Raw genomic sequence first — 12,174 nt, forward strand, 5'->3', positions numbered from 1 at the left:
AAGAAAACAATAAAACATAAAAACCAAAGTCCTAATGAAAGCTTACAGACCTCCTTATGATCTATCCCCTGCTGCCAATCCATTTATCACTTTCCTGTCGCACACAACACTCTAGAAGCACTGGTTTCCTTACTTTACCTCAAACACAGTAAACATACTCCTTTCCCCTGAGACTCTGTGCTTGCTCTTCCTCAACCTGAAAATCTCTTTCACTTCATTCAGGCTCAGTTGTTACCCTAGCAGAAAGACGTTTCCTTCCTATCCTTTATAAAATAGCAACTACCTATCAATACTGTCATTCTATCTTCTTATCTGCTTTATTTTTCTTCCTGGCACCCATTAGAATCTAACAAAAAATACAATTACTTAAATGTTTACTGTCTGTCTTCCCCAAGTAGTAAAATGCAAGTACCATGACAGTACAAACTTTGATTTATTCAAAAAGCAGCACTAAGAAGGGCACCTGGCATTTAGCCTGATATATATTTGCTGAATGACTAAATAAATAATAGCAAGGCATTGTGCTAAATGTTTTATACAGGTTAGCTCATTTAACCCTCAAAAAAAAATAAAAAATAAAAAAAACAAACCTGTAAGGAGTTACTATTATTATTCCAACCTTACCAGTGAGGAAATGAAGGCAGAAGAGATTAAATAACTTATATGTCAAAAACCTTTAAGTGATGGAGTTAGGCTCCTGCATCTATTAAGTGAAAGCATACGAATGAAGTATTTAACAAAATGCTTGGCACATAAAATAGCTAACATTTATGAAATATTTATTATGTGCCAAACATTAATCTAATCCTTATAGTAATTGTTTAATAAGTGATTGTTATTATTTTAACTATTATTTATCAGGGCATCAAATTTAACTCATAGAAGTCACAAAAAAGATGCTGCTATGAAAGAAATGGCATAAATTCCAATCTTTACTCTTCTCAGAAAAATGTTAACATATGCTTATAACAATGTGTTCTAAAGGTTAGCACTAGAAACCAAATAAAAATTAACTGCACTCATTATCATATACAACAGACACACATATATCAACTGTGTTCTAAAAAGAAAAAAAAAAAATAATCACAGATTTTCTCAGTTAAAAAAATAATAATAAATTTATCCTTCCCAAAAAAATATGATTTCTGTTCCTCCATTTTGTACCATGTATGCTTAATACATCTTCTTAATTATACATTAAAAATTAGCTGGATCAAGGTAGAGCTTTTAAATGTTTAAGAACTTGTACATTTATAATAATTGCTACTAAAATCATCAAATTTACCTAAATAGTCCACTGCTCTAAAAAAAATTTATATTACTAAAAATAGGCGGAAATTAATGAATCTCGTGGAAAAAAATAACTAATTCCTTATCCTTGAGTTTCATGAAAGCCAAAGGAATTACAAAAATTACTAAATATAATTTAATCAGATCAACACAGTGAACATAGTATTAATGTTTAGTTCAACCTGTAGATATTCAATCATCACTAATAACAAAGTAAAGAACCTTATAACTTACGGTGCAATAATGGCTCTAGCGGGTCTTTTTGTAGACTGTACTTGAGAAAGCCAACCTTCCAGCTGTGCATTCAGCTGAGGTCCTTTAAAAAGATAAAAGAAGAAAATAGAGTTAGCAAAGCAATGTACTACAGATAACCAAACATGACACAAAGCCCTCACTGAACCAATCTGGGATCAAAATAGCTTAATCAGCAGTGGGATCATCAGTTTAGATGTTAATATTTGAACTAACTAACTACAAGGTTTCTAGCAGGCCATATAAAAGACTTAATACTGACTTTTTTAGACTTTGCTTCTATCTATTTACTCAATTGTTTACAACAGTCTTCATTCCAGAACATCATCATCTACAATTTAAGGTAGTGTTAAACAAAACAGAAAGACAACTACAAGCATATGAAGAGAAAATAACTGAGTAAATATTTTTTAGAGTACCAAAACCTACCTTAATCACTGAAATCACAACCATGAAGGTGATCACTCACACACCTAAAGATCTTTTTCTCCAACCCACTTCAGCCCTCTATTCCCATGATCATATCAATTACCAATAATATCACCTAAAAAAAAAAAACCCTCAATATCAAACATACCACTCTCTTTACTGCCTATCTTTCCAGTTTATTTCCAGAAATTTGCTGACCCCAAAAGACCTCACTACTTTTTCTACTGTATTTCATCTTTCCACTCTATTTCATCCTCTCTTTTCTTCACTTCTTACCCAGGCTGGGACTGGATGATCCAACTCTATAATCATTCCCTTGTCTATGGCCTCATACTCCTTTGTTCCTCTCTCTTTCCATCACAGTCAAATCCTAGTTAAAACCAACTTTCCACTTAACTCAGCACCTCCATCTGGGACTGAAAAGAAACATAATGAATATAGTCATATAAGCTGGTCTCTCTTTGAAAATATAATCATAAATTTCAGCAGAGCCCTAGCAATGCTCAGTAATCCTACCATATTACCCTATCCAATCTGCTCCTGTATCTTTTTTTTTGAAAGGTAGTACAATTTTAATGATATAGTTTAAATGGAAAAGCTGCTAGATATTGTCTTCCATCTTTAAGATAGAGAATTATCTCGTAGCTTCTCCTCTGACCTTAAAAGTCAGATATCGCCTTCACCCCTTTCTTACTCCCACTAAATGATCATGATTTTTATTTCATCAAGAAAAAAGACTCAGAGTAGAGTGACCAACAATTAGCCTAGGACTCTGCCAGTTTTGGCACTGAAGCCTTGTATCCTGGGAAAGCCCCCTTAAATTCAAGATAACTACTTCATTCTGTTACTTATTCTGATGTCCCTCCTGTTTCAACAAACTGTCTTTTCTCCTATCAAAAGTCAAACGCTCTACTTCTGCACTGGATCTCACCTTTTTTTCTTATTCAAGGACTCCTCAGGAACTGCTCCTCCAATTATGTCTCTTTTTACTTGACTATTAGCATATAAATATGCTGTACTAACACTGATGGATTTCCCAACTATACCCCATTTCTCTGGTCCCCTAAAGGAGAGCTCTTTGAAGAGATTATACTTGTTATTCCCTTCTTCCTTACCATCCATTCTCTTTGTTTTAAACTTTTAATCATGAAATATTTAAATATTTTAAAGAATCTAGATAATTTAAAAACCCATGTATCTACAGTCCAACTAAATTAAATCTTAACATTTGACCTAATATACTTCCCTTAATAAGAAATAAAATATTACAGATAGATTTGAAACTCTTGACAATCCTATTATATATCTCCCTCCTTAGGAGGGATTTTGGTGTTTTATCATCCATTATACTTTTACTATACATGTACTGTGGTGGTTTGGAGCTGTATTTACCCCAGAAAAGCATGTTCTTAAAATTAATTCATTCTTATGTGTGTAGACCCATTTTAAGGAGACCTTTTGATGAGGCTACTTCAGCTAAGGTATAACCCACCTCACTCAGGATTAAGTCTTAATTCTATTACTGGAGTCCTTTATAACCGAATGAAATTGAGGCAGAGAGAGAAAGCTACAAAAGCAAGAAGATGAACAATGAAACCTGGAAGAGAAGGAAAAGAGCAGCAGATGCCGCCATGTGCCTTGTCATGTGGCAGAGGAGTTCAGTATCTCCAGCAGCTGGTCTTCAGGAAGAAAGCATCACAGCAATAATGCCTTGATATGGACATTTTCACAGCCTCAAAACTATAAGCTAATAAATTACTATTGTTTAAACCAACCTATTTCATGGTCTTTGCTTGTAGCAACCTAGAAAACATGTACCAATTAAAAATATATGGAATTATTCTGTATGTTTTTAAAAGTTATACATACTGTACATGTCCTGCAAGTTGTGTCATTCTATGATGTTTATAAAAATCACTTGTGTTGATATATGTAGCTCTAATTCATCTCTTTTCAATGCTGTATATTGTTATACTGTATGAATATACCAAAATTTATAAATTCATTCTCCTGTTTCAAGGATATTTTGGTTGTTTCCAACACTTAACTGTTAACATAACACTACAAATCTCTTATGCACACATGTTTCCACACCTGGTATTTATCTAGAAATTAAAACTACTGGCTCATAGGCTAGGCAACTCTGTGAGAACACTCTAAACTGCCAAGGAAAGTAGCTGGATCAATTTATACTTCCATCAGCAATGCTTAAAAGTTCCATTTCCCTACATCCTTACTACCACTTAATATTCTCAGATTTTTTTATATTTGAAATAGTATTACTTTATTGTTTTAATTTATATTCTCCTAATTTTCAGTGATATTAAGCACCTACTGAGTTGGAACTCCTTCTACATATGTTTAGATTTATATACATAAATAAGCTTATGACAGTTCCGTCTGAAACTGCCAAAGTAAATTTAAAAAGTCTGATTAGCAATTAAAAAATAAAGTCTATTTTAAAAATTTAAATATAAGAACCATTACCAAAAAATTTATATAATAATCTTATAACTAAAAGAAAAATAGTTCCTGTTTATAAAGTAAATCTTAGCTGCATAAGTCTCTTATTAACTTTTAAAAATAAGTATTATTCTAAACTTTTCCATGACAGCAAGTTTACAAACCAGAAATTATAAAAGCAGATAAAAGCAAAGAAAATAATACCTTCCAATTTAGCCACTCTAACTGCTTTTGCATTTAATTCCTTCTTATAATCTAATTTTTAGTCCTTCTGCAAAAGGACCAATTTCTTCACATGGCTCTTAAGATTAAAACTGAACTCCAAGTTTCTCACTTACCTTGAATAAGGTAAATGAGCATACATGTTTAGTACATATGATTGCTTAACTATTGACCTATAAAGAACCAGGAGGAAAATGAAATTGAGTTATTCTTCCACAAGACCTAGTTGATAGTTGGCAATATGGTATCTCTGATACATGAAGACTATATAGAACATGAGCCTTATTTAAAATACCACTGGATTTGAAGTCACAATGATATAAGAAAAAAATGAAAACTTTGCTTAAATCCTAACAAAACTACTCAATGGTCGTATGACCTTCCCCTACCCTTGGGATGAATGGGCATTTACTTCTTTAGGAAAAATGGTAAAAGTAGGTTTCCAAAAGACCAAAACTGAGGTATTTCCTTAAAAAAAAAAAGACAAATGGGTAGCCACCCAATGACACTTCTGTGAGAATCTCACAATGAATAGTGACTGAATCAAACAGTATTTAACAAGTAAGTATATTCGCATGGAAGCGAAAATCACAGAGATACTAAACACATACACACACACAAACCCTCAGTGTGATGGTTAGGCTACTGTGTCAACTCGGCCAGGTAATTGTGCCCAGTTGTTTGGTTAAGCAAGCACTGGGCTAACTGTAATACAAGAGCATTTATGGACTTTAGTCACCATTGACTTTACAGCAGTGGTAAATCATAGATAGCTGGTTATAATTACATCCATCAGGGAGACTGCCATCAGCAATGAGTAAGACTTCACCCAATCAGTTGAATCCCTTTAAAAGGGGAAGTGATTCCAGCATTGAGAGGGAATTTCCCAGCTCATCTTTAGACAGCCAACATCTCCCAGAACTCATCAAGAACCTTCACTGGACTTTCACTGGAGCTCCTGGTTGCAGGCTGCCTGCGGAATCTGGACTTGTGCATCCCCACGGCTACGTGAGAGACTCTGATAAATCTCTTACTATTGACAGACATCCTTTGTTAATTCTGTTTCCCTAGGGAACCCTGACTAATACACCTACCTTTCAGGAATTCCTATGCAACTAACAAACAGAACCATTCTAATACACGGTTTGGTTTTCAATTAAGCCAAATTGTTTTTCTATACTTTCTATCTCTGTTTGCCTTTGGCCTGCTCTACCTATCCCTCTTTGCAAACTAAAAATTTCATTGGCTTGAGACTATTCCTAGGTTCTATGGATATTCCACTACAGAATTCCACTGTGATCATTCCTCTCTGGACAAAAAACATAAGTTCTTCTGAAACTAAATGTGCAGAAGATGAAGTGGAGAGTGGCAGAGTGGACTCATCCTCCAGAAATAGCAAGAAGACAGGCAAATTTAAATGAATGGAAGGACATTCTGTGCCCATGAACTGGAAAATTAAATATTGTTAAGATGTCAATTCCACCCTAATTGATTTACATATTCAACACAATCCCAATAAAAATTCTATCAGCCTTTTTTGCAGAAACAGAAAAGCCAATTATCACATTTATTTGGAAAGATGAAGGGGTCCCTAATAGCCTAATAATTCTTGAAATTAAAAAAAAAAACAAGGTAGAAGATTCCTACTACCTGACATTAAAGCATATTACAAAGCCAAAGTGGTCAAAACAGCTTGATACTGGCACAAGGATAGACATACTGACCAATGGAGTCAAATTGAGAATTTCAAAATAGATCCACACATCTACAGTCAATTGGTATTTGACAATGCTGCCAAGTCCAAACAAGTGGGACAGAAAAGCCCCTTCAACAAATGGTGCTATACAAAAACCAACTCAAGATGCATCAAAGACCTAAATATAAGAACCAGGACCATGAAATTCCTAGAGATCTTGTGGTAGGCAAAGGTTTCATAACTTTGCAGCAAAGCATGAGCAACAAAAGAAAATTTAGATAAATGGGACCTACTCGAAATTTAAAACTTTTGTTCTTCAAAGGAGTTTGTCAAGAAAATGAAAAGGCAGCCTTCTCAAAGGGAGAAAATATTTGGAAAGCATGTATGTGATGAAGATCTAATATCCAGCATAAGTAACAGAGATCCTGTAATTCACCAATAAAAAGACAATTTTTAAAAATGGGAAAAGGATTTGAATAGACATTTTCCCAAAGAAGAAATGCAGATAGCTAAAAAGCCCAGGGAAAGATGTTCAACACAGCTTTAAGGGAAATGCAAATCAAAACCATAATGAGGGAAGCAGATTTGGCTAACCGATAGAGCATCCGTCTACCATATGAGGTCCAGGGTTCAAACCCAGGGCCTCCTGACCTGTGTGGTGAGCTGGCCCATACACAGTGCTGATGCTCGCAGGGAGTGCCATGCCACACAGGGGTGTCCCCTGTGCAAGGAGAGCCGCCCCGCACAAAAAAAGCACAGCCTGCCTAGGAGTGGCGCCACACACACGGAGAGTTGACGCAGCAAGATGACCCAACAGAAAAAGACACAGATACCCAGTGCTGCTGACAAGAATGCAAGAGGACACAGAAGAACACACAGCAAATGGACACAGGGGGCAGGTGGGAAGGGGAGAGAAAGAAATAAAAAATAAATCTTTAAAAAAAAAAACACCACAATGAGATATTTCACACCCTGTAGACTGGCCACCTTAAAAAAAAAAGAAAAGAAAAAGAAAACCACAAGCATTGGAGAGGATACAGAAATAGGTACATTCATTCACTGCTGGTGGGAATGTAGATGGTGTAGCCAATGTGAAAGAGTGTATGGCGGTTCCTTGGGAAACTAAATATAGAATTGCAATTTGAGGCAGCAATACTGCTAGTAGGTATATATCCAGAAGAACTGAAAGCAGGGACACAAACAGGTATATTCAAATCAATGTTCACAGTGGCACTATTCACAATTGCTAAGAGATGGAAGCAACACACCTCCCATCAACAGATAAATGTACAAACAAAATGTGGTATATAGATACAATGGAATATTATTCAGCTGCAAGAAGGAATGAAATACTGACTCATGAGACAATATGGATGATTGTCAAGAACCTAATGTTGAGTTAGATAAGCCAGGCACAAAAGGTCAAATATTGTATGATCTCACTAATATGAACTAATTAAAATAAGCAACTCATAGAGGTAAAATCTAGAAGATAGGTTATGAAGAGATAGAATAGGGGTAGAGAAAAGGGAGCTGAGGCTTTATCTGTGCAGAATTTATAATTAGCTTGATTGTAATAGTTTAGGGGGTGGACAGAGGTGATGGCAGTGCAATAATGTGAATGTAGATGACAGCGCAGAGGTATGTGTGTGAACATGGTTGAAGGGGGAGGTTTTTGCCGTTTATATTACTGGAAGGAAAGCTAGAGGATAAAACATCCGATTGCATAATACAGTGAACCCTGTGGAGGGTGAGGACTGAGGTTAATAGTATAAATAAGAATGTTTTTTCAGGATCTAAAAAGCATGTCACTAGTACGGAGTGTTAATAATAGAATGTTATGCTTCAAAAAATAGTAGCAATGCTTCAATATTTGTTCATCAATCACAACAAATGTACCATACTAATGAAAGATGTTGTTAATGGGGAAAAGTTTGAGAAGGGGGGGAGGTATATGGGAATCTCCTACATTTTCTATGTAACTTTTATGTAATGTAAAACTTCTTTAAGAAGTAAAGAAAAAAAAATAGGATGGTATATGGGAGAAAAATGCACCTAAAGCAAAATATGGACCATCGTTAACAGTATTTTAACATTCCGACATCAAATGTAACAGAGGTACCACACCAAAAAGTGTCAATAATGTGGGGAGTAGGGAATATTGCATATTTTATTATTAGAAAAATGTAGTATTTCACAGAAACAACCAAACTTCCCTGCAAGTTATATGTTTTACATAGTCAGGTGTCTAGACAGGATCATTTAAACAGCTTGAATGTTAAATAACTACATACTTTTATGGGATATAAATGTAGCCTTGTTGACACAGATATGTTTTTTGGATAGAGACCCACATGGTAAACAAAATATTAAACTTTCCTCCTGGGGAAGTCCTAATACTTTCTCAAATAAGATGATCAGAAACTCTGGAATATGTAAGCCTTGCTTAATAAAGTAAAATAAGCTAACAAGGGAAGCCTATGAGACTAAAGCAATTGGGCTCCTGTCTACCATATAGGAAGTCCAGGGTTCAATTCCCAGGGCCTCCTGGTGAAGGCAAGCTGGCCATGCAGAGTGCTGGCAAGATGACACTACAAAAGAGACACAGAGCAGAGACAATAAGAGACATAGCAGACCAGGGAGGTGAGGTGGCACAAAAAATTAAGTGCCTGTGTCCCACTCTGGAAGGTCCCAGGATCGGTTCCCGGTACACCCTAAAGAGAAGAGAACCAGACACAGACGAACACAGAGCAAATGGACACAGAAAGCAAACAGTGAGCACAAAACAACAGGGGGGTGGGGGCGGGGACAGGGAGATAAATAAATAAATAAATCTTTTTTTTTTTTTCCAAAGCTAATAAGCCAAGACCTCAATCTTAATGATTGTACTTAGGAACCTTATTCCTGGAAAACGAAAACTAAGCCTAATAATAATTAATGCCAAGAGCTGACTCTGAAAACCTCCTTGCTACTCAAATGTGGCCTCTCTAAGCCAAATACTACAAATAAACTCACTACGTTCCCTGCCACCTATGTGGGACAGGCATTAATCAGCAATGCATTTGAAGAAAGACCTTTATCAAACGGGGGTAATATTAAATAGAGTTTTTCTAACTAAGGGGTTTCAAAGTGAATTGGGAGGTCATTCCAGAGGTTCCACTTATACAGGTCTCAGCCCAATGCCACAGTAAACAAAACCACAAACAAAAGTGCTCCTGAGTGCTCATAGGCAAGCCACACAGCTACATGAAAACACTCCCTCTGGAGGCGCTATCTAGGAATACATGAAAAGTTATTTCACTGATATAACATAGTTATACTTGGGTATAAATCATGAATCTCTACTTCTTTTATTCGAACCTATAATTTTCAGTTGACTTGTTAAATATATTTCTCAGAGACTTAATTCTTCAGATTGTTTCTATACCGGTAGAGCAATGAAACACAGCAGATATATGGCCAGTTCCTACTCTCCAGTTCTTCAGGACTTCCCTGGACAACTAACAAAAGAGTGATGATGGACCAACCCCAGCCCAAAAGTAAGAAGTATCTTCAACTGCAAGCAAAACAATTCCATTCCTCTGCCCCATATATTTATATCCCATCTCAGCCTAAAGCAGTCAGAGCAAACAAAGTCCTAAATCCCACAAGACTGAGCAAAGAACAAAAATAATGGGGAAGTATAACTGCTGACTAAAGCAGAATTATTGTTACTGTAGTTGTCTTGTGTTAATGAGTAACATATAACATTTATATAAAACTTAATTTAAAAAAAACAAAAAATTGAATGTGGAAGTGAACCACATGTTAAAATGCAAATTCTGATTACAAAGGACTAGAATAGGGCCTGAGATTCTATATTTCTAACAAGTGCCCTTGGTGATGGCAAAGCTGCTGTCCTTCACTACCAAGTGTAGATTAATGGTTGCCAACCAAAAGAGGGTCTTGGACCGCAAAGTCTCCACAAATATATATGCTATCAAGCTTTATTTATAAGGTAAAATAAATATATAAATAAAATCAAATATACATAAGGGATTAAAAATAAAAATTAATTTAAGTGTTATTGAAATTTCTTTTAGCTTTTTGTCATTATATATTTTCTCAACCAACAGATAATAAAGAGCAACTACAGTCAAATAGGAAGACCCAAAACTTTCTGACATGAAGAAGGTTTCTAAAGAGGGGCATAGTGGCTTAAAAAGAATTATAAGTATTCTAGACCTATCCCTTACCTTTACTAGAATTTATCTCAACTGTTTCAATTACCTTATTTTCTACCAGCTACCTTTTTATGCATACCTTTCTTTTTTATTACATTTTTTAAAGATACATAAATCACACAAAATGTTACATTAAAAAATATAGGAGGTTCCCATGTACCTCACTACCCATAACCCCCACTCCTCCCACATCAACAACTTCTTTCATTAGTGTGATACATTCACTGCATTTGATGAATACATTAAGGAGCACTGCTACACAGCACGGATTTAGTTTATGTTCTACTTTACACTCTCTCCCAGTACATTCAGTGGGTTATGACAGGATATATAATGTCCTGCATCTGTCCCTGCAATATCATTCAGGACAACGCCAAGTCCTGAAAATGCCCCCATATCACCCCTCTTTTGGTCTCTCCCGCCTTCTCCCTGCCTTCAGCAAATCCCACAGCCACATCAATAATATAATGTCTTCCATTGCTAGAGTCACGGTAAGTCTATAGTAGAATACCAGTAAGTCCACTCTAATCTATATTTTATTCTTCCATCCTGAGGACCCTAGGATGGTGATGTCCAATCCACCTCTAAATTGAGAGGTTCTCAGGAGGTAACTCTTAGGCACCCTACAGCTCTAGGCCTAGTTGAAATTTCAAGTACACAGGCTCATAAGCATAGTTATCAGTTATCAAAGGCCCATCATTGGACCGTCCTTCTTCACTGGTCTTTGCCCTTGTACTTGGGGGACTGTTGCTGTCCCATTGCGGAATGCAACAGAGCTCCCCAGGATGGGAACTCAACACTCCCTCAGTTGTCACGTGAAACTACCCACATGTCAATATCCAACAAACATCCGAATATATCTATATACCCTATATGTGTGACCTGGAGAACTCCCTCCCACTCATGCAACCCCCATCAATGACACCCCATACCAATGCTCCTCCCCTGCCATAATTGAATCCCTCTGTGATCTAAAACTTCTTCAAAAATGAAGGCTAATATATTGCCAAATTCAATTAATAAGAAAATGAAAGTTATGATAGGTTTAAAGATTAGAAATAAAATACATAACAATTTAGAAAAACTAAAATAAAGTAAAAAATTGGGGTATTAAAAATATGAAAAATATCATAACAAAATTTTTTGACATTTTGCCTTTCATCACTGTACTAGGTTTTGCCCTGTATGTACAGTGACAAGGCAATCTCTTCCATTTCTTCCTCAGTGTCTTACATAATTTAAAAAACAAAAAAACAGAGGAATACAAGTGCTGGAGAGGATGTGGAGGAATGGGAACCCTCTACCAGCTATTTAAAAACCATTACATATTTAAGTTAACTTGGTCAATAACATTTTTTAATTATAATTAACATTTGCCTGCACTCATTAACTGAATAAATATCTATTCTACAGCTATTTATGTACCAGGAACTGGGCCAGATGTCAGATTTAGAGCAGTTAAGAAAGACAGACATGGGAGCAGATGTGGCTCCAGCAATTGGATGCCTGCCTCCCACATGAGAAGTCCCAGATTACCAGTGCCACAAGATGCCACAAGGAGCTGCTAGCAGAAGTAGCTCAAGCGGTTGAGTACTTGTC

At 35.9% G+C, this 12,174-nt stretch overlaps 1 protein-coding gene across 1 annotated transcript in view; it reads right to left on the bottom strand.

Annotated features, from left to right (window-relative positions):
• Nucleotides 1–12,174, bottom strand: part of MEMO1 (mediator of cell motility 1) — a 138,603-nt gene that overhangs the window by 75,857 nt on the left and 50,572 nt on the right. Inside the window, exon 2 of the mRNA XM_058278350.2 lies at nucleotides 1,525–1,606. Within this exon, the coding sequence (XP_058134333.1) occupies nucleotides 1,525–1,606 (82 nt within the window). The remainder of the gene's footprint in view (nucleotides 1–1,524; nucleotides 1,607–12,174) is intronic.

Source organism: Dasypus novemcinctus, chromosome 17 (assembly GCF_030445035.2).
Source record: "Dasypus novemcinctus isolate mDasNov1 chromosome 17, mDasNov1.1.hap2, whole genome shotgun sequence".
NCBI lineage: Eukaryota > Metazoa > Chordata > Mammalia > Cingulata > Dasypodidae > Dasypus > Dasypus novemcinctus.